A 24,094-nucleotide genomic window follows, 5' to 3' on the forward strand; every position below is an offset into this window, starting at 1 on the left:
TGGGCGCCAGGGGTGGGGGGCGAGCGCCGACGCGGGAGGGGAAGAGCCGGGGAGCCCGAGATCACGCGCGGCGGCTGGCTCTGGGGGTGGGAGGGCGCGGCGAGCACGCGCGTGGAGATGCGGGTGGGAGGAAGGAGAGGAAGAAAGGAGGTCCGAATGAATGAGCGCCGGCGGGGCCGGAGCCGCGGAGGAAGGGGCCGGGGCGCCGCCGCCCGGCGGGCGGGGGGCGCCCGCAGTGGTGCAGCCGCAGCGCCGGGGCGGGCCCACGCCGTCGGGGGCCGAGGAAGCCCCGCGCCGGCGCGGCCCCCACCGCGCCAGCCTCTCCGCCAAAATGGGGTCGAGGGGGAGGAAAGCAAGGGGCGTGAGGGAAGGGGGAAAATGGTAAAAATAAATCACTCACCCTCCGCTCGAGCCTCCGGGCTCTCTCAGCCCCGCTCCTCCGCCCTCCTCGAGCCGCGGCGGCGGCTCCTCAGCGGCGCTAGAGGGAGCCCCGGGCCCGGAGCGGGGCAGCGGCGGCGGCCGGACCGGGAGCCCCTCCGCACCTGCCCCTGTGGCGGAGCCGCGACGAGCCAGGCGGCGGCAGCAGCAGCGGCGGCGGCGGCTCCGAGCGGGGAGGGCAAGTGACCCGGATGTACAGGGTAACGGCGAGGAGGGGGAGGGGGGAATGCCAGGAAGTGAGGGCGCCGCGGACCTGTCCGGCCGTGCGCATGCGTCGCGCGCCCGCCCCGCAAGGTAAATCCTCGGCCTTCCTTCCCCGCCCCTCTTCCCCCGCCCCTCCTGAAGGGGGCGGGGCGAGGCCGGAGACAGGTGGTCAGGCGCTGGAGGGAGGAGAGGAAGGGGGCGCGGCCACCGCCTCCGCGCCCCCGCCCCCCTTAAAGGGGCAGCACCTCCGCGTGGAGATGGCATCTGGGTGGGTCCGAGTCTTGCAGCCTTCTCATTTTACAGAAGGAAAACTGAGGTTCAGAGGTGGGGGAGAGCTGCCTCAGGTCTGCAAGATCGGAAATAGCAGGAACTGGAACTTGGAACTCGCAGATCAGGACTCTTTGTGCTGAACTCAGCGAAGCTGCCACCTCCCACCACTCTCCACGCCTGGAATGGCTGGGCTGGTGTGCAAGCCTTTCCCTCTCCGCCAGGTACTGAACCTCACTCACGCTCCCCAACAAGGCAGAAGCGCTGACAGGCTCCCCAGAGCTTAGAGGTGCACCGTTATCACCTGTGATGGTATCGTGGAGACGCCCTCGGGAGGTGTTAAATGATCAGTCTGAGAACAGAAATCAGGAGCCACTTGAGACTTGTACCTTGCCACGCATGGCTCTTTCAGATAGATGAGATTTTGTTCTAGGGTTCCTTCCTGGGCAAAAATGTCGGGGGGTGGGGGGAGAACTTGGATGTCGCCCAGGGCACAGCATTTTATTTCCCTAATCCTACTTCACCCTTGAACATAAATGCTCTCCCTTTACATACAAAACCAGAACATCCCATCTAGCTGGTTCATCCAAATCCTGCTATGAAACTCTCAGATTTTTTCATTAACACTAAAGTGTAAATGATTACAATGTTATCTTTCTCTGGAATATTTTCGGTTTGAGCAGATCATTACCATGGAGGTAAATGGTTCTGAATATTTTGAGGTCAAGACCCCTACTGAAAATCTCACAAAAGTGGGGGTTTTTCTCCCCCAGAAAAATGCACACACATTTGCATACACTATCAGGGGATTTACGGTTCCAGGAAGCTTACCTATGAAACCCTGATTATGAACTCCTGTTCTGGTCAAATAGGTTAAGTCCCAGAAACTATCCAGGCCTTACCAGATGAGGCCAAGAAATCACTCCCTGCCCCAATACAGAAGAGCAACCCTTCCTTACCTTATTTAGCCTTTTGTCTTCCTCCTGAGTTACATGGAGACAACATGGTATGAGCCATACTATATAGAAATGTGTTAGAAGAGTCAGAGAGATTAGATGGCTTTTTCAAGGCTCACACTAAAGGCAAGAGTCCTAGGCCTCAGACTTTTGCCCTAATTATCATACTTTAGGATGATTTCGGGGTTCTATACTGTATCTATTATAATCTTCATCAATTTCAATTAAACTGAGGGAGCCAATTTTTTGCCAACATTAATGCTGGCAGGACGGTCTTTACAATCCAAAAACTTGGGTCCGTGTTTCTGACACACTAATACCCATCCTTAAATAACCCTGGTCCATAGAAACCCACTATCCTCAATTTGTACCAAAGGCACGGAGTTCATACACCTTCCCCGTCCCTTAAATATGTGCTCTGAGTAACCACACACCTCTACCTCAATATTTGAAAAGCAGAAATCTCTTCCATAGTATTCTCAACCCCATCCACTTTAGCTCAAATATCTCCCATCATGAGGAACTCATTACTGCACTGGTTGGCCTCTTCTCGTTGCGAGGAACCTCTTCTTTTACACTGAGCAAAAATCTGATACCCAACAATTTTCATCCACTGGTCCTAATTTTATCTCTAGAAAGCAACATAAACATGATGCCAGCCTGAGGGAGCTTACAGTCCAGCCAAGAAAAGTCCACTGATGAATCGTAAAATAAGATCAGCCCCTTTTGGAGACACCTTTCTCCTTGTCAGCCCTAGACCCATTCCTGGCCTGTGTCACAACTCACACGTAAGCTCAACCACTACCCCATGTGGGATATCCTGAAAACCGGAATAGAAAACAAGACCTTAAGAGAAGTGCTGAATTTATTCTTCTCCGAGCCTTTCTTCGTCATCCTGCACGAATCTAATCCCATTTCAGCTGAGGTCAAAGCTTTCAGAGTTTTATATTGAAAAAACAAGCAGGAGGATGCAAAAAAGAGGTTTACATAAGAGCACAAGGCTCTCAATTTAATCACTGTGGCTTGTTAGCATTTTTCTTTGTGAGTCCTTCCTATGTGCCAGGCACTGTACTAAACACTTTACTGGCATTTCCTCTGCTGCTTTTTACAACCACCCTATATTGTGCTATTATGATGTCCACCTTATAAATGAGGCAACCAAGGCTCAGTATGAGATCCAGGATTCAAACCCAATCTGTCAGCTCCACAGTTTGTCCATTTACAGAACTTGACTCTGCTTATGTAAATTTCAGAAGTTCCTGATGCATTCTTTAAATGCTGTTTCCTTTAAAAATTGCATTACTAAATCAACTTTAAAACGTTACAAAGAATAAATTGTGTCACTTAATCATTGATGCATTCAATCAACACACAATTCTGCTCCTCTACTATGTCCTTGGCACCATGCCAAGGGTTTAAAGTGGAGGTCAGTAGAAACGGCAGGTGCCTAGGTCCTGGAGGGGCTCAGGATTTAGTGAAAGAGCTGTGACCTCACAATTATAGCACAGCATGATTCGTTGTAATCTAGGAGAGTGGAAGAACCAACAATCCCTGGGACAGCTGTGAAGGCTTCAGAGAGGATGGGTTTGGTCTTGAAGAGATCAGGAAAGGGATGAGAAGAGAAGGAGCAAGGAAGGAGAGTTTGTGACATGCTGGAGGGAAGACTGGGTGAGATGGTGAAGGATCTTCTCAACCACCATGCTGTGGAGTTTGAACTTGCCCCCTGAGGGCAATAACAAGTAAATAGAAGCTTCTCAGCAAGGGAGAGACATAAGCAGATGTGTTTTATATCAAGATCACTCTGATGACAGTGTCCAATATGGACTACAGTGGGAACGAGAATGGGAGCCCGCAGACCACTGAATTTGCTGTGCAGTCCAGGCGAGAGGTAATGAGAGCCTGCTTTAGGAAACTGGCAGTGGAGAGCAAGAATGGGCACCAGAATTAAGATACTGATGTCCAGGGGCACCTGGGGGGCTCAGTTGGTTAAACAACTGCCTCTGGCTCAGGTCAGGATCCCAGGGTCCTGGAATCGAGCCCCACGTTGGGTTCCTTGCCTGGCAGGGAGCCTGCTTCTCCCTCTCCCTGTGCTTGCTATTCGGCCTGCTTGTGCTCTCCGTGTCAAATAAATACAATCTTAAAAAAAAAAAAAAAGATACTGATGTTGAGTCTACAGGAGTTCATAACTTTAGTTGAATCTGGGGGAAGAAGCAGCAGGAGCTATGGGACATGACCCTGATATTCCTAGCTTAGCGGACCCACCGGAGGGTGATACCACTCAATCCCAATACCTTCACACAGTTTTCATTCCTGTCCTCTTCCCACTTTTACCCACGTGAATGCACATTGCTTCAACTATTGTCGGATACGTGCAACTATTTCCCAATACCGTTTCATATTTCTACAGTCACATTTATCATTTTAATGGCTGCAGAATATTGCATCATGTTGAAATAACCCCATTTCCTTCAGTTACTAAATGTTCACACCCTGCGTGCCTGGTTTACCCTAGACTCATTTGGTTCTGAGCATTTTGCAAGGGATGGGTTGAGCGAGGGAAGACAGCCTTTAGGTGAAGGGTGTTGGAAAAGTGTGGCCACAAGGGCCAGCAAAGCTGCAACTCTCATGTGGGAGACAATTGGGCAAATGCACTGCACGGAGAACTGCAGAGCTGTGGAAAAGAACACGTCAGCCTACCATTTATTCACTCATCGGCAATGCGTTCTCATGAAGCCAAGGACAATACAGCAGAGCCCAGAGCCCCTCAAAGCTCTGGATTCAGCCAAGCCAGGGTCTGAGTCCTGTTCTACACCTTATACAAGTTACTCAACCTCTCAGAGCCTGTTTCCCCACAAATCTGTTGTAAAGATGAACCTGGCGAAAATTTACAAAATGCCTGGGATGGAACAAAGCATGCATTAAGTTCAATAATGATTTTCGGTTTTGGTCCCTTCCCTGTGCTTTCTTGACTTCCATCATTTTCTTGAGTTTCTGAGCAAACCCATCAGGCAACAATGCATGTACTAGAGGTCAGAGCCTGAATCTGCCAGAGTGAACCAGGGCCACTCACGTGACCTCACTAACCTTTCATCTCCCGTCTGGGAAACTGGCCTAAGAACCTCATTCACAGGAATGTTGCAAAGTTCTCATAAGTACTATACAGGAAAATATGTTCAAAGCCCCAAAGCACAATGTCATTAATGACTATTACTGCTGTTACAGATATTGCTGTATTCTTGGTTTCTCCCCATTAAAAAAATAAATAAAATAAATATATATATATATATATTTGTAAATATATAAAATATTTTATAAATATAAACATATATATTATATATTATATATATAATATATATATATATATCCTCCACATAAGTTCCTTGGACTGAAGTTTCTGGGTTAAAGGATCTAAACACTATTAGGGTTCGTGATCTGCATTGCTCAGATTGCTCTTAGAGAGGACTCTGGATGGTGCTACCATAGTTAACTCAAAATCACTGTATAAGTCCTCAACCTAACATTCAGGGACTTCTATCAACTGCTTCCCTCCTCCTCTTGGTGGAAGGAATGAATACCAAATCCTTGAGGAAAGAGGCACCCTCCCAAACATTTCCAGGACGGCCAGGGGTCCGAAGGCTAAGGACTAAGACTCCAATGTCCTGCCTGATGCCTGAGCATCCAGTGGGCGAGTTTCACGAATCCAGAAGAAGGCAGGGGAAGGAGGCCTGGGCATCCCCAGGGCAGCACTCGAGGCCTGTCCAGCATGAAAGATGGCATCAGAGCTCCTACCCAAAAGCAACAAAGTACAAGGCCAACAGTGCAAACCCTAACACAGTCCTGACACTCCTGTGATCTAGCAACACATTATCCAATCTCCCAGGAGTCATAAAGTTGTCCTTAGGGCCATATTTCCCCAGAGGCTCTGTCTATGAGCGTCTGTCACGTTCCCAAATGTACCATTTCTCACAAGTGGGCAGTTCCACAACATCCACTTGCCAGCCCTCTGGGTGACCTGCAGGAAGGTGGCAGTCTCTCACAGCTGGTCCTGTGCCTCCAAACTGCCTTCCAGCCTCTTCAAGTGGCTGTTTCTTGGCCTTCCGGTTCAAGGGTCACTCCTCAAAGTGGTCCTCCCCATCACCCCACCCCCACCCCTTGTCAATCATTCCTGTAGGTCACTGGCTTTTTTTTCCTTCACAGTACTTATTACGACCTGTAAATATTTTTATTTTCTTTCTTTAAAATGTTTTTATTCTTTTTTTAAAAGATTTTATTTATCTGAGAGAAAGAGTGAGAGAGTGAGAGGGAAGGAAGGGCAGAGGCAGAGGGAAAAGCAGACTCCCCACAGATCAGGGAGCTCGATGCAGGGGCTCGATCCCAGGACCCCGGGATCATGATCTGAGCTGAAGGCAGACGCTTAACTGACTGAGCCACCCAGGTGCCCCTTTATTTTTTAAAAGCCTTCCACAAAAACACCAGCTCTGTGAAGGCAGAGGGAAGGGCTATTTTGCCCACTCCAACACCTGTCCCTGTGCCCACCCAGCTCCTCAGAGACCCTCAATAAGTATGCAGAATGATTGGGTAAAAAAGGGAGGTTCCCAGCCCCCCACGCACACCTTCCTTTCACCCCAACTATGTGAATAACACATGTTGACTGCAGAAAAAATCTGAAAACACAGATGAGCAAAAGGAAGAAAATATAAACACTTATGATCCAACCTCCCACCATGTGGATACCCTTCCAAATGTTTTTTCTATATCTATATAAAGATAATGCATATATTTTTACAAAAATGGTTCATATTCTAAACTAATCTGCTATGTTTCATTTCACGGTATATCTTAATCACCTTTCCTTAATCAAAGTACTTGAGCGGCCCTGCTGTGCAAGGTTCTGTAACACTCAGCCCTGTCGCTATACCATAAAGGATGTAACACATCTCCTAGTGTGGAGCGGAAGGGGAGGTTTCTTCAAAGTCATTAAAGGTAACATGTTTTAATACAGCACTTCCCTCTTGACAAGCTTCCCATTTTTTCCTCTGTGTTTGTATTGCTTTGGAGCTCGTATTTCTACGGAACCCTACTCCCCACCGCCCATTCACCACCTGGAGTTATTAGAGTCCCCGTCAACTGCAGAAGCAAAATTGTTTGCAGCCGGAAAAGCTGACGTCTGATGAAGCCAGGACGATGCCTCGGAGTTCAGTTCGAGAATCTGCTGCTGATACAGGGGACAGAAATAAAGAGAGTGTTTTCTTGCCAAGATTTTAATGTAAAAAGAGGAAGAGACTTTCTGCAAGCCTTGGCTTCGCCTCCCCAGCCCTGCCCTGAGGTAGTTGTTCCCTAGAGGGACAGGCTGGTGGTTCACAGGGTTTACTGACGTCCTAAGCAGTCTGCAGCCCAAAGCGCACTGCCCCATTTGGACACAAAGAGCTGGCTGCAGAAAAACCCAAAAAGGCATGCTCAGGAGGCACGGCCTTTTCCCGCCAGCAGCTCTTTCAGCCCCTGGTGGGGTTCAGGAACCACTTGGCATTTTCAGCTCTGACAGTCACTCCCCTACAGCAGGAAAGGCCTCCCCAGTGTCACCTGGGGAAGCAGACCAGAGGAGCAGGCCCCACTCCAGCGGGATGGCTCAGAGCCCAAGGGCACTCACTGCCTTGCCCACCTGCCCGCCCCCCACTGTGGCTGGGCCACCTTATCAACACGCACAGGCCCAGGAGGGGGTCACCTGAAGGAGGGGGCCAAGATGTTGTCAAATCAGAAATGGCACCAGACAACGGGAGGGAGAGGAACAGCTGGGTGGGCCTTCTGTTCTTGGACCTCCCCCCACGGTGACCCAGACACCCAAACCGAGCTTCATCTCTGTTGCTCCACCCATCTTATATGGCACCCCATCCGAGTGAGAGGACAACTTTATCTGTAAAGGAAGAGACTCCCCAATGGTGTCAAGGGTCATTAAGTTATCCATGCCGTTTTGAAAAGCTTCTTTCTGTGTTTTACAGAAACACTGTGGTTGGAGAAAAGAGATGGGTTTGCTTTGAAATATCATGGCAGAAGGAATTACCCCCACCGCCCCTGCTCGGATTAATTGCTTTGGTTCTGCCAGTTTTGAGCAAAATGACTTCCACCCATTTTATAAATTCAACCTTTGTAATGACAGTTTTTGCATGAGAAATGAGTACAAGGAATTTAAGAATTTCTCGAGAGGTCACAAAGCCACCAAGACATGGAACCAGGATTTGAGCCAGGTATTAGCAGCTGGTTACTTGGCCTCAGTCACGCTGCTCTCCTTGCCTCCCGTCCCCCCTTTCTCCGATCTCTCTGCAAACATTCATTAAACTACTCAGTGTCCAAGCTCCATCTAAAATACTAGGCGACTCATGCATAAAATAGGCACGATACCACCTAATTCACCGTTATTGTGAGGATTAACTGAAATAACAGACGGAACATTAGAAACTGCTAACATTCACCCACGTTTTATCCTAAAAACAGCAATTACATACAGCTAAGCCTAATATGTCAACATTCTTGGAAAACTCTTAAGTGTTTAAATAGATGTGCATTACTGATTATCTTGCTTTTTGAAATTTGCAGCTTTTGTATCCAAACTTGGAAGGCTGTACATCATGGTGACTAAGTATTCGGACCTGAGTCTGAATCCCTTCGTTTTCTCATCTGTAAAAAACAGGAAAGTAACGGTACTCGCTGTCAGAATTAAGTTATTTCATGGAAAGCACTTAGCACAGTGCCTGGCAAATGTAAGTGCTCCATAAATATTAGCCTCTTCTATTATTTATTATTACTACTGTTATTATTAACTTGCTTTCATTAAGATGGTATCGGTATAAAGCTGCCCATTGTAGCATTATATATAATAAAAACCAGAAACAAATTCAATTTCCCACAATAGGAAGATAACAAAGCAGGGTTCTGAAAGAACTGTCTTCAGAATCAACGAAAATCAATTTAATTGAAATTTAAAAGCCCCCACTTTGCTAGTTAGGGGCTATATGATTTTGACCAAGTCATTTCTTTTCTCTGGACCTGTTTTTCGTCACCTCAAAAATGAAGGATTTGCTCTCAATGATTCATAAGTCCTCTAAGATTTAAAGTTTATAGTCCTAAGGCTCTAAACACTGTAAATAAAATACAATCCATCCACATCAAGGATAATATACAACCCCTAAGTACACAGGAAGATGGTAGTAACATGAGAAAATATTTTATAAATACTCCTGACCTTCTTTAACCCTCCTGTTTCTTTTTGCAACAGTGGTCGCGTCTTAAGAGAATTTGTATTATGCGTGTTGTCTCTCTCCATGAATCAGGTGGAAGCTTCGAGGAGAGCCGGGATTTATGTCTGGTTTGTTCACTGATGCGTCTACCCTAGCCATTGTAACAATGCCCAGCACACAGTAGGAGCTCAATTAACATTTGCTGGTTGAAAATTTGTGACTATTCTAGAAGAGCAAAGTACAAAACTGTATATAGAATAGAATGGCATTAGTATACAATATGCATCCCCATGGGGAAATGGCAGATAGGCTCAGAGAGGTTAAAAGGAGAGAGCAGGGATGAAGTATTTTTTTTAAACTTTCCTTCAATGTTTTGAACAATTTTATTTATAAAGATGGCCTTCAAAAAGGGAAGTGTGTAGCCAGAAGAAAGATAAAAGAGAAATAGAAGAAGTGGCCAAGGGGGCGGGGAGTGACTCTGAAGGAGGGCATAAGGAAGGGCGGGTGGTGCCGAGGCAAAGAGAAGCCTCTCTTAATGGAAATAGAATCACAGGGGCAGAAAGAAAACTAGGTAATAAGATGCAGAAAAGAAAAGCCGATTTATCTTGGACTTTTAATTACAAGCTAGTATCTCTATTCCCAAGTCAATAGGTTTCCCCCACTAATTGCCTCAATCGATGGAAGCTTTAGTGAATTTGAGCACAAAGGGACACTTGGGGCTGTTACCTGTTACTGTTCCCACAGGTCCTGGGCCTTCCTTTGTTCCGCTGCTGTGGATGTAAGAAGGACGAGTCCCACATACTAAGGTTAACTGATGAGCTACAGGTCTTTTCATTAATCACCTGATCAACAATTCCATCCAGGGTTACACACTTTGGGGTGGGAGGGAGACACACCGAGTATAGGAAACAGCCTTCCCTTCCCGGGGATGAAAGACACCCTACCTTACTACAATACAGAACAACACACAACTGCCAAAGAAATGATACAGACATATGCCCTGGAGATTTTAAGAAAATCTTACAGATTTTACAGATTAAAAGAACACTTCCTTTGCCCAAGGAAAGCCTGGTGTACTGAACTTCATCCACAGGGACCCTGGTGCTGGTTGCAGGCTTAATCTTGAACCTTTCCCCTGTTCCCATCTTGCACTTGATCGTACGTGACTCTCAATGCCTCCAGCTTCCCCAACTGTTTTCCTGAGCTCTTCATCATGTCCATGCATTTGAACTTGGAGCAAACTCGGTTAGATGCCCCACTGTGAGAGTGCTCAGGACCCTGCACTTCTTGTATGTAGCACAGACATAATTGTAATCACACGGTGATGTATGTGCTTTCCTTAAACACTGGGAGCCCCATAAGGGCAGAGCCCATGCTGTGTTTTCTTTTTAAGCTTTTATTTATTTATTTGAGAGACTGCGAGCGAGAGCATGAGTGTGGGGAGGGGCAGAGGGAGAGGGAGAAGCAGGCTCCCTGAACTGAGCAAGGAGCCCCATGTGGGGCTCGATCCCAGGACCCTGAGATCATGACCTGAGCCGAAGGCAGACGCTTAACCGAATGAGCTACCCAGGCTCCCCAGAGCCCATGCTGTTTTGTCACCACTGTATCCCCAGTGCTAGCACAAGAGCTGGACGTAGTGCTGGCATAAGGCATGCACTCAAACAGGTGCAGCCGGTCAAGCCTGGTCAAGCTGGTCAAGCACTGGTCCAGCCTGAGTTATCCCAGTCCTAGGGCCATAACCCTTCTCCACACTCCCAACATGGACACGCCCTAAAACCAGGGAATCAGATGAGCAACGTGAGGAGGTGAGATATAAACCCTCCCCACCAAAGTCACCAAAACGATTAGGCATATAACCAACTAGCTGAAATACAGAACAATGAGGGTGTCAAACACGAGCTTACAGCATGAAAAAGTTTTAAGTTGTGAGACTACAAAAGAAGACATTGCATAAGATTTAAAAAAAAACCAAAAAACAAAAAAACCCCACCACCTTTCTAAGAGAGAACCAATATGGTCCAAGCTAAGAAGCAGCTTACTCTCTAAAATCCTGGTGCTGATTTCATGTTAGACCACAGGTTTAATGAGAAAGCATCCCTCCTTCCATTTTAATGGACAGACTAAGGTAGAGAGGAGAATACTACCTTGCCCAAGCTCACAGCTTTGGAGAAACCCACAGCTTTGGATAAAATGTCTACAGTATCCATTTCAGTATTTACCTAGCATTTTTATTTATTTAATAAAAAAATAAAAATTATTTATTTAATAAATAAAAATTATTTATTTTTATTTTTGGAGAACATAAACCCACAGCTTTGGAGAAAATGTCTACAGTATCCATTTCAGTATTTACTTAGCATTTTTATTTATTTAATAAAAAAATAAAAATTATTTATTTAATAAATAAATAAAAATTATTTATTTTTATTTTTTATTTAACGCAAGTGTCCTGTTAAATAACAGTGAATATCTGATGAATTACCTAATTTTAGACACGTAAGGGACCTTGGAATTCATCTTCAATCTAACATTTTACACTGAAGAGAACTGAAGGCCCAAGAGGGGCTCAGAGGGGTCTCACGGGAACACAGTCACCAAGGCCTGGACTCGGAGTGAGAGTCAGACAAGTGCTGAGTTCATTTCCAATGGCTAGATGGACCCAAAGGTTGAGGCATCAACAGAGTCCTGTAAAAAAAAAAAAATCTCTACTAATAAGCATGTGTACAACATTGGGTGCAGTGTCTGGTGTGATCTTTTAGGATAAACGAAATCAATTAAAACATTATGCTTATTTGGCCCTTCATTACACATAAATCTCTCCCAAAGTGGGGGAAAAAAATGTTAGGAGACATGGACCAAATGATAAAGAAACAAGTGGAAATGCAGACTGTATGGGACTTCTCAATCACCCGTAAGAGTGGGGAATGATGTCTTTCTTGGTGCTAATACTGAACTGATTATAGAGTTCCTATAAATACTACTTCCTGTTGTGCTATTCTCTGTGCTATGAACCCCTTCCCAACACTACCACACCTCCCGGCCAAACTCCTACCTACCCTCCAAGACTCGAGTCAGGCATAGCATTTCATTATCACTTAGCTCTTGTTATTACCCATGGTAACACATGTCCCTTCTGATGCCCGATGGTCCTTCTAGGATGTGTCAAGAAGACAAGCAATGGTACGACATTCCTATAGCACCATGTATCCCATTGAGAAAAGCACTACAAACATACAAGGTAATGTTTTATTAATTTATTTAACCTGATTCCTTGAAACACTGAGTGATTTTGATGGATGAATCAACCAACCCAAGATTAATAGCTTGGTTTACTACACTCATTTCTCTTTCCAAGCCACAAGCCAAAATAAACTCACTCTCAATTTAAAACTTTGCAAAATGTGCTTTTGCATATCGACTCCTGAATCCACTGTGGTTATTAAAAGGATGGTTGCATCCATCAGGATGGGCCAGGTTATGCTATGGTAACAAACAACCCTCGAGTCTCAGCCCCAATGATGACCACAGTGGTCATTCTGGGGTCAACAAGAGCAGCCCAACAACTCCATCTTTCTGGACTATACCTGACAATCTGGACTTAGCAGCTCTGTGGCTGCCATCAGTTTTAAAGATATGACCCCCCTCTTTTCCTTCTCCAACCACCTACAGAGCTGTCTGGCAGGGCTGCAGTATGGATTAGATGTGACAATGTTTAGATGTGACAAGTATCTGCCAGGATACTGCCTGGCAGATAGGCAACAGTCAGTAAATGATAATGATGGCTAGTACCATTGTCATTACCACTATCCCTACTCCTCTTCAGATAATAACAGGGATGTTATTATTATAATTCTCATAGACCAGTGGTTCTTGAACTTGTCTGCAAACTTGAATCACCCAGAGAGCTTAAAATCTATTAGTGCTTGTGGCCCACCCCCAGAGTTGGTGAATTAATTCATCTACACTATGTCCTGGGCTTTGGAATTTTTTAAAAGATCCCCAGGTGATTCTAATGTGCAGACGAGTTTGAGAACCACTGTCATACAGGCATCATATTCATATCTATACTTATATATATTTGCACATGCACACATTCATACAGGTGCATACACAAGCTGGCCAGATCCCAGGAATCCTGCCCCCTCTATGATAGTGGTGATCACATCAGTCAGGATGAGTTAGGTTATGCTATGGTAACAAAAAAAAAAACAAAACAACAACAACAACAACAACAAAACCCTAAATACTAGTCCCAATGACAACCACAGTATTCACCCTCTAGGGTCAACAAGATGAGCCCAATAATCCCTCTTGACACCTAAGCCTACGCATGCACCCTCAGGTCTTTCCTGTTTCCTCTTTTGTACTTCACCCTTTTTCTAAGGTCCAGTTTAATGAGTTTGCCAGGCAAACTCAAATCAAAACCAGAAAAATATCTGGTATGGACAGACTGGGAGGAGATCTGTCCAGAGGAGAACCACTGAAGACTATGGAGGCTATGCTTTGTTCGGCTCTCTATCCCCAGGACCCAAAACATGGTAGACAACTTAATAGAAATTTGGAAAGGTAAATTCATTAGTATCAGTAATAACCTGAAAAAAATGGAAGGCAGACACAAGAACTCCAAAAGCACAGCATCTAACTTGAAAGTCTTACGTGTCAACTTGTCACCGGCCACCATTTTGATTTCCCATTTTTGTTAATTTCTCCCAGGACGCAACCATGTCCAGCGGGGTGGAAGTAAGGGAGGTCAGGATATCTATGAATAAACCAGTGCTCTTTCAACGGGCAGCAAGGCTCAAGACATGCACGATGGGTGCGGGGGCAGTAAGAACACAGACATTTTGCCACCAGGACACTCATGAGTTTTGGTAAATCATCTCCCGCTCTGTTGGATGTTCTATCTTTGTAGAGTCTGGAGAAAACCAGAAAATCCGGCTTGCACGCCCTCGTTTTGGCAGTTTAATTTAGGAATCACACTGGCTTTACATAAACTCTTCACTAAAAAATATATTCTGTATTTTGAACACATGAGTTAACTTGAGGCCAGGGAAAAGAAGCATTGTATATGATTACATAATAGTTACTCTATTACTTTAAAACCAAATGGAAGCCTCAGGCAGCAAAGTCAAAAGGAGCGAGAAATCATTTTTGTAAAATTATGTGAATGCAACCCTCTCTTCTGATGCATTGTGAGTTGACAATGGTTCTGCTTTTCTCAGAAGCTCATTCAATTATAGGTTGCTTATTTGGACCTGGGAGAGGGGTTTGCCTCCCCACTACAGTTAGTTTAAAGAAAAAAAGCAGGCAGAATTCCACTAATAAAAGCCTGAAATGAAAAGCAGTAACTACTCCCAAGGCCCTGCTTGTTGTAGAGGCATCATTAGATGAAACTTTGTAGCGTCTCTGGTAACCATCTATTTTCTCTACAACCATCACAGAAAGGAGAGGAAGGAACGTGGGTTGCACAGCCTCAAAACACCTTGATCTCTTAGGCGTGTGGCTGCTGGCAAGCGACTAAACCTCTCTGAACTTGTTTCCTCATCTGTGAAATGGAAATACCTACTTGACAGGGACATTATAAGAATTAACTAAGGAAACATGTGAAGTGCCTAGTGTTCAATGAATGTAGTAAATGTCCTTCCTCTGATCACTGCCAAAGTCAGGAAGCTCATTAGAATGTGAGCTGTTTAAGAGAAAGGCCTTTTTTTTTTAAGTTCAGAGAAGGGACCTTGCTCATCTTCCTACACCCACATCCTACACACTGCCCCCTTAAGGACTATAGCTGCCTCTTCAACATCTATTCTATTCTTCCCACCAAGCAACATCCTTCAGTCATTCGGTCCCCATTGCCAGTTCCAGGGATGATGAGTCCTGACTGGTCTAAGCCAATCAGTATTACCTCATTTCTTCTGCCACCATGATGGATTGAGATGGAGGCATCCTGAGATGATCCCATCAGAGGGAAGCTTAGGAATTTTGCTGAGTGGCCCTGGGGAGAGATGATAGCTCTTCAACAAGCATGATCCAACAAGTATGTGGTCTGCGAGGTACCGGCAGCCAGGTCACCACATTGGACAGCTCTCCTCTACACTTCCTGGAGCACAGTGCAGAAGCCCTGCTAGCAGCCCTCTCACTACTATAGAGGAAGTCAACCTGAGAACAAAGCCAACAGACACAAGTGGGTTGCCCAGAGAATCACCAAGAAATGAAGCCGCAGCCCTGATCAAAGTGTGCCTGAAACCTATCCCCTATGTGAAACACTCAACTGCTCCTACCAATTATCCAGTTTGAACTAGGTTTTTCTGTCCCTTACAACACAAAGGCTCCTAACTGATACGTCCTCCCGCATGGCTCAATGAATCACCAAGCAAGGGAGTATGCAGAAATATCATCGCTCTTCCAATGATTTAACTCAGACTTCAAGTTCCCTGGGAGTAAGAGCGCTCATTGGTCTTGGCCAGTATCCCAGGCTTAACAGAGTTTCTGAACACAGGCCCTCGATAAATACTTTCTTAATTAGGCGAATGGAATGAAACTAACAGAATCACCTAGAATTTCACAGCCTTTTAAAGTCCTACTCCCCAATGTATCTGGATCAGAGGAACATGAAGAGGGAGCTCACGGGACTGGGAGCCATCAGACAGGCCCGAGCTCAAATCACAGATCCCACTGAGCCTCAGCGTCCTCCCCAGCAAAATGAGGATGTTAATACCTACTTTCCCAGGCAAGGAGAGTCATGCAAAAGTACCTAAGGTTGCATTCAAGAAATATGTATTTCCCTCTCTCTGTTTGGCTAACCCCGCTTCCTATCCTGAGTTGTAGTCTGAGGTCTGGAAAATAGGGTCATCATAGGTACACGATATGGGCCAAACCCCAGATTACCCAGAAGAGCCAGGCCTGGGAGGCCGAGGACAGGTAATGCATACCCTGAGCCTCCCATCCCTCAACATCCACCCATTTCCTTCAGGAGAGGGATCCTGGGGAGAAGGCACATATCAACTAGGCCCCTGGCTGCGGTGCTTCCTCTTTGCTTTGCTGGTTGCTTCCCGACAAAGCCATCAGCAGGCCTAGGGGCTGCTGATCTAACCCATTTACAAGTGAGGTGGAGCTCAGCTAGACAGTCAGCTCCAGGAGGGCAGGAGCCTGGCCTCATCCACCACTACACCCCCAGCACCCAGTGAAAGATTTCCTGAGTACATGAATGAAGGAGTGAGGGAATGAACTGGGAGTGATGAAATCAGGATTCTCAGAACAGAACGGTAGTAAAACCCTGTTAGTGCACACACTGCTGGTTATGTAGCAGGCAAACCTAAGCCCAGAAATGAGAGAGGACTTCTGAGGCCGGCTTACGGGGACTGAATTCTGGCCTGAGGATTCCAGTGCCTCGGTCTGAGCCACAGGTTCTTTCTCTGACAAGCACCATTATCAAGACTAAATAATATCTTTTTTTAATGTAACTGCAAACAAGGAGAAAAGGCTGACAGAATATATACTCAGGTATTAATAACAATTAGCCCTCGATGGTAAGATTATGGGAGGGCATTTATTTTTCTCTTTTGTGTGCATTTTTGGATTTTCTATAATGAGCGTAAATGGACTGCATAATAAAAATAAAATGAAAATACAAGCAGGGAGAGGCTGATCCAAGTGCCTAGCCCAGCACCTAAGACATTAAGTTGGAACCCAGCAAAAGCTCCATTTCTACGAATGCCCTTCAGACATTTGGAAACGGCTATCATATGTCTCCTATTTCTTGTTAAATATTTCCGCTAATTTAATGTCATCCTCACAGGACTTGATTTCAAGGCTCTCTTTTATCCTTCCTCTGTGCAAAGGCTCCATCTGTTAAAACCCCACTCTAGGTATTGTATAACCAGCTCACAGAATCAGCAGCACGCTCCCGTTTGCTCATTCATCTGTTAATTCATTCATTGAGTAAACAGTGGTTAAAAACCTACCCTATTGGACATCCTTGGTTTTGCTTACCCACCCCTCCCCCCACGCACAAAGGGTTCCCAGACTTTCCTGGGGAACATCCACCTCCCCTTGCCTCAGTCCGTGAGTTCTGGGAGGTGCAGACCCTACCCTAGCTCCTTCAGGGGGCGGGCATTTGATCCAGGATGGCCAATCAGATCATTGCATCTGCCTAGGGCAGGGATTGGTCCAGGGATGGACATGTGACTCACACAAGCCCAATCAGAAACACGGAGATTCAATTCGGGGACTTTTCTTGAACTGTCGGAAAAGTGGTCTTTTTTTCCTTCTGCGACAAGTGCTGTTGGCCATCTTGCCACCACAGCCCAAAAAGAAATGGTAGGTGATGCTGAGGGATGGAGAAAAACTGGGTAAGCCTTCGCAACACCACGTAAAGCACGCCTGAATTTCCATCCCTGGACTTTTCAGTGGCATAAATCCCCTTTCTGCGGAAGGCTGTTCAAGTTGGGGTTCTGCTTGGAGGTCAAACGAGTCCTGGCTAATGAACTCTGAAGGGCTGTGACACATGCTGCATGCTGGCTATGCACCGAGGAAGCGAGATGATCCAGGCCATCCTTCCTGGCACTCAGCCTGATGTGGAGACGGCTACAAACGACTACAATTATTTAAAGCCACTAAGATAACTGCTTTAATTAAATACTACACGGAACAAGAGGAAAACAGCGTGGGGGGAGCCAGGAAAGGCCTCATACAAGAAACAGCGTTGAAACGTACTCTGCATCGCACTCAGGCAGGGGAGATAGAATTACTATTCGGGGAGTTGGGAGAACACTGCTGATGCACATTCAGCTCCCAGCAAACTAAAACCACTACATCCCACATCACACAAGGGACAGTGATACTTTAAAGTACTTAAGGGCACTCTCTGAATGAGCCCACAACACAGCATCTCGAGAGACAGCCAAGTGCCCATGTCAAACAGCCCTCACTGGCAAGAACTTCATCTGAATGTTACAGACGATGTCACACTCTTAAATAATACTCAGGTCAGTTTTTGTGATTTCGATGCTATAAACTTTTCACTCCAGTCCTTTTGCCCATTTGGATTACAGCTGATAAATCATAATATCGTAACAGCAGCCCTCTCAAGATGAATAACCTGTTTACTGCATTTGTTACCAAATGATAAGAGAGAAGAGAGCAAGCGTCTAGTTCCATAAAACGCTCGGTGATGGGTTAGAAATGTGGATCACACGTTCACTGGGCAACTGCTGGGGTCCAGGCTGAGCCTACCAACGGAGAAACTCACAGTGTACGGGTGAGAGGACTGAGCCAGAAATGATGGGGAAGTGCCTAGCACTCAGCATATGCTCAATAAACAGTGATCAGCACCACACGGAGATCTGCCAATCTCCTCTAAAAAGGAGAGGGGCTTTCATGTTGAAAACTCCCAAAGTGAAGTTTTTTGTTAACTAGTTTATTTTTAACAGAAAGGATACTATATACTTATGCTTTAAAATTCAAAAAAATATGGAAGATATACAACAAGACATCTTCCATCCACTCTAGACCCCAAGACATCTTCCATCCACTCTAGACCCCAATCCCTTAAGCATTTTCCCCAAGAGGTAAACTGTATTCCCCACAATCACCTTCTTTCTTGGTGTCTGCCAGCAACAGTCTATGCATAATTAAGCATGTAATGTGTGTAGGTGGGTATGTAGACATACTTTAACCTCCCACTTTTTCCCCACACATGGGAACGTACCACATACACTTTTCTGCATGCTGTCTTTTTTTTTTTTAATTTAAGAATGTATCCTTGAGATCACCCCTTCTTAGTATACATGACCTACTATTTTAAACAGTGGCCCAGCATTCCACTGAAAGAACATACCATAATTGATCCAATCAATCCCCTACCAACGATACATTTCAGCTGCTTCCAGGGTCTTACATTACAAACAATGCTGAAATGAATATACATTACATACATCTTCACATAAACCATGTGTGACTATAAGAAAGACAGGATTTATAAGATAAAATCTTTGAAGTAGAATTCAGGGTCATGCAGTTAGAAATAGCAGATAGTACCAAACTGTACTTGGCAGATAGTACAAACTGCCCTTCAAAGATGCTGGACTCAGAGGCGCCTGGGTGGCTCAGTGGCTGGATGTCCAACTCTTGATTTCAGCTCCGGTCATGACCTCAGGGTCATGGCACTGAGCCCTGCATGGGGCTCCATGCTCAGCAGGGAGTCTCCTTGGGGATTCTCTCCCTCTCCCCCTGCCCCTACCCCTGCTCGCACATGCTCGCTCTCTAAAATAAATTAATCTTAAAAAAACCCACAAAGATGCTGTACTCATTTTCACAGTCCCCCATAGTGTGATATATATGCCACTTCCCCACCCACATTCCCAAAATGTTGTTTCGTTTCTTTATTTTTTATTTTTTAAAAGATTTTATTTATTTGAGAGAGAGAGAGAGAGAATGAGCAGGGAGAGGGACAGAGGCAGAGGGAGAAGTAGGCTCCCCGCTGAGCAGGGAGCCTGAGGAGGGGCTGATCCCAGGACCCTGGGATCACGACCTGAGTCGAAGGCAGACATTTAACCAACTGAGCCACCCAGATGCCCTGTTTCATTTGTCTGTTTGTTTGTTTTTAAATACAAGGGAAGAAAGGGGGCCAGAGCTCCATTCTTGTCCCATTGTCTCTCCCTGCCCCTGTGATATCACACATGACATTACTACTTCCTGTAAGTTCTACCCCGGATGCACAACCCAGAAATTACAGTTTAAAAACAGAATGCATTGGACTCCTGGGTGGCTCAGTCAGTTAAAGCGCCTGCCTTCAGCTCAGGTCATGGTCCCAGCACCCTGGGATCGAGTCCCACATCAGGCTCCTTGCTCAGTGGGGAGCCTGCTTCTCCCTCTGCCTGTCGCTCCCCCTGTTTGTGCTTTCTCTCTCTCTCTGACAAATAAGTAAATAAAATATTAAAAAAAAAAAAAAAAAAAAAAAAACAGACCGCACATCAGAGCCATTGGTGTGCTGAAGCCGGCTCACACCAACTCAAGAGAGCTGAGTCGGCACATCTCTTCCCAATTCTGGGTTCAGGGACGTCAGGTGGGTAGCTTGAAACTGGTCATGGGAAGTATTTATACCACAGCAATCAGCAAGCTACAAAGCAAGGCTTCTTTCCCCCCAGAGAGAACTTTGTCAAACATATCAGCACATCAATGCAAACTAAGTGGAAACTGAGCCTCTGCCATACTTCTTTGAATATTTCTGCCCTCAACAGGGCCACAGCTTCTTGTGACTTGGTCACAGATTCTTGGAACTTAAGGACTGGAGGAGATCTGAAAGGACATCAAATCATTGTGACATCTTTTTTTTTTAAATTGTGTCTTTGAATACTGCCTCTCCCTGGGCCCGTCTGTTTAGACATAAGCAATCTCCTCTCATTCTCTCTTCTATATCTCTTTACCATTCTTGTGTATTCCCATTTCTTTATTGTTTAGTGCTTATTTTTGAGGACAGTCTACAGTATAATAATTACACACGCAGACTCCAGACTACACGAGACAGCCTGGGGTCAAATCCCAGCTCCATCCTTACCAGCTGACCTTGGGGAAGCGGCATAAACTACCATGCCTGAGTTTCCTCACCCATAAAATACATGTGATATTGATCATGCCTTCCTTATAACTTCGTTCTGAGGATTAAATGAGTTCATATACTTACACGGCATAGCACCTGGCGCATACTAAGGACTTAACAAATGTAAGCTATTACCACTGTCACTAATTGTTTCTTTGGCTGGGTCTAATGTGTGAGTTAACCCTTTCGTTGGATTTGAATTTGGAGGACTATTTTTCATTTGAATTTGGCCACCTTTCAAATCAACCTATTCTTTTTCATCTTTCTTTACGTTTTTCTTAATATCATCTTTAGTCCTTAATTATTTTAAATATGCTATTGTATAGTCTCTTTTAGATGATTCTATTACTTCCAACTGGAAGGAGTTCATTTCCTGGAGAGCTCGTACTATTTAACTGTGAACTCATCCTCAGAAGGAGTTCTTTATGTGGGAGTCCTGTTAGGTCTGGGTTGTCAAATATCCTTACAGGGTGATTCTATGTTTGCACTGGGAATTTCCATGGCACTAGACAAGCTTTTATGCTCATTTTTCAGCTGGAGGGGACTCATAATCTCATACACAATAAAAATGTCGATTCCACAACTACATATGTTTTTAAATTTCTTGCTGGTGACTTTTTCCACTCAAGGCAAGCTTCCTCTCTATTTTGCCCATGGAGTTTTTCTAACCTCTCTCCATGAAGAAGTGTGATGTTTATGGCTCCCAGTGCTCGATTCCACCTTGGGCCCGAACCTCATTTTAGACCTGCTGTGGCATTAAAATCAGAACACCCAGACTCTGTGGCCTTTTCCTGGGTACAAAAGTCCCACTAGTGGTCATGGCTTCAGCCCACATAACCATGTGGCTTAATTTTCTCTCTTCACTTCTGACACTCATGAACTTCCCTTTCTGCTGAGCTCCCCTAGATGCAAATCTTCTATTTCAGCCCACTCCGTGTTCCTATCAGGAAAGACGCACAAATCAGGGTAGTCCGCCATGTTTGCAGAGCATTCTAGGTCTCCATGTCTAACATAACAACCTACCCGTGCCTGGGTTTCTGTCCACATTACAGCGGCAGCTCACTCAAGGTTCAGCTTCCAAAGTGAGCACGAATATGAAAACTGAAAGGAGTCAAAATTCTCCTTCACAATATAATAAGATCTCACCATGGAGACTGACAAACCGTCTCCCAACACGGGTCCAACACAGGCAGTGTCCCTCTAGCACTGGATATGGTTTCTTAGGCTGAGCACAGAAGAAAGAGCTGGCTTGGATTTCAGAGCTGTGTTGTAGGATAATTAAAATCTATAAATGTAAGAAACACCCTTGATGGCACAAGATGCTCACACTCTAAAAAGCCATCGGAACAAAGAGTGACAGAAGGAACAGCAGAGCTGTCTCTCATTCACACTCACTCCAAGAGAGACGCGGCTGGGTGGAATGACAGGATCACCCACGCTATTTAAAGTGTTATTTTTATCTGTACTTTGTTTTTGTTGAGTAAGTATATTCGGATCTAGATAGGTCTGAAGCAGGAATCTATGACAGGATGGATATAGGACTTCTGCAGGTCAGAACAGTGGTTAGCCCTGGGGCAGGACTAACTATGAAGGGGCATGAGAGAATGTTCTGGAAGGATGGAAATACTGAATGCCCTGTCTGGGTGGCGACAAGGTGGGGTGGCATATTAAGAATTCATCAAGGGGCACCTGGCTGGCTCAGTTGGTAGAGCATGCGACTCTTGGTCTTGGGTTTGTAAGTCTGAGCCCCATGGTGGGCGTAGAGATTACTTAAAAATAAAATCTTGGAAAAAAAAAAAGATCTGTGCATTTTACAGTATGTACGTTACACGTCCATAACATAAAAGTTAGAAGCATACACGAGAGATGGATGCACTGGTCCTACCCCTGCTATGCACTGTTTGTGTCCCCGCCAAATTCCTACGTTGGAACCTGAGTTCCAATGGGATGGTGTCAGGAGGTGGGGCTTTCAGGAGTGATTAGGTCCTGAGGGTGCAGCCTCACGAATGGGATTTGCATCCCTGATGAAAAAGACCCCAAAGAGCTCCCTCACCCCTTCAGCCATGTGAGGTGATAGCGAAAAAAATGGCCATCTATGAATGAGGAAGCAGGCCCCACCAGACACCAAATCTGCCGGCAGCTTGATCTTGGACTTGCCAGCCTCCAGAACTGTGAGAATCAAGTTTCTCTTGTTTAGAGCCCCCAGTCTGTGGTATTCTGCTAATAACAGCCCAGAGGGACTAAGACAACCCCTTACACTTGGAAAGAACTTGGGCAAGTGACTTCTCTTCTTTGAACCTCAACTTTCCCTTGAAATTTAAACAAGATATACAGACAAGCTCTTGACACAGGGTCAGCTCTTCACTAGTGCTCAGTAACTGTCAACTATTATGACTATTACTGATCACAGGAGGCGGAGAGTGTCTCCTGCCCTCCAAAGTTCTCATTTAAAGTAATAATTTGACCTGATAACCTGGTAGATTCTCTAAATACTCGTGGAGTGAATGAAAGAAAGCACATGGATTCTAATTTCAACAGAAGCAGAAGGTTCTTATTTCTACTGAACTGAAACCCATGTCCTGGTCTGATGTTACCCATCCACTTTAATTTTTCTTCACAGTGAAGTGGTGAAGAACACAGGCTCTGAAGCAGATGGCCATGGTCAAATCCGCCATTACTTACCAACTCAGTAACCTTGAACGAATAACTCAAACTCCAGGCCTCAGTTTCTTCTCCTGTAAAACAGAGGTACGGCAAGGGTTAAGCAAGGGACAACAGACCTGAGCACACGGTAAGCCCCCAGTAAATGCTAGCCACTATTAGTCTTCCCATACCAGAGAGACAGTCTGGGGATGAAACTCCAAATTCTATTCCTTCAGATCATTAAAGTTTACAGAGCATGTTTTGTAAACATCTTTCTCATTTAATGTTCAAAGTAGTTTTATGTATTACAAATAAAGAAATGGAGATTTTAAAAAAATAAAGGAGATTCAGAGAAGTTAAGTAACTTGCTGATGGTTGCACAGCCGCGTGAAGAGCAAAGACCCAAACCGAAATCCTATGACTAAGGGACAGTGTGGCTGGACTGTGTGGTCCTGGGGACAGAGGGTGGGGCCAGGCTGTCCTTCCAAATTCAGAATGCTAAAATAAAGAATGCTGGAACTCTGAGTTACAACAGCATATCTTGGTCCCAGCAAAACGCTCAGCCCAACTTGAGTTTGATCTGGTCTGAATCATTCTATCCCTGAATCACTTCCTGTTTTAGCTTTCTTCTTGGCTGACGAAAGAAAACAAACATGTACAGCACCCTGTCCTTGTCACCCTCAACATCTCTTGCAGCAGCAGAAACTTATGAATCAAAAGGAGTTTTCATAAAACCATAGTTAACCAACGTCCCAGGG

The 24,094-nt window shown here is 45.3% G+C and overlaps 2 protein-coding genes across 11 annotated transcripts in view; one reads left to right on the forward strand and one right to left on the reverse strand.

The window, feature by feature from the left end:
- Positions 1–24,094, reverse strand: part of CYRIB (CYFIP related Rac1 interactor B) — a 142,560-nt gene that overhangs the window by 79,566 nt on the left and 38,900 nt on the right. For 6 of the 10 annotated variants that reach the window (XM_048212470.2, XM_057307727.1, XM_048212471.2 and 3 more), the window contains exon 2: positions 23,376–23,428. The gene's annotated coding sequence lies outside the window, so the exon portion shown is untranslated. Of the gene's footprint in view, positions 1–400; positions 491–23,375; positions 23,429–24,094 lie in introns of those variants that run through there. The other 4 variants (XM_048212474.2, XM_026495408.4, XM_057307728.1 and 1 more) reach the window with 1 other exon arrangement.
- The window catches only part of LOC130542884 (collagen alpha-1(III) chain-like), a 63,008-nt gene continuing 39,074 nt past the window's right edge, over positions 161–24,094 (forward strand). The window contains exons 1-2 of the mRNA XM_057307802.1: positions 161–336; positions 454–732. Coding sequence (XP_057163785.1) covers positions 161–336; positions 454–732 — 455 coding nt within the window. The remainder of the gene's footprint in view (positions 337–453; positions 733–24,094) is intronic.

Source organism: Ursus arctos, unplaced genomic scaffold (assembly GCF_023065955.2).
Source record: "Ursus arctos isolate Adak ecotype North America unplaced genomic scaffold, UrsArc2.0 scaffold_6, whole genome shotgun sequence".
Taxonomy (NCBI): Eukaryota; Metazoa; Chordata; class Mammalia; order Carnivora; family Ursidae; genus Ursus; species Ursus arctos.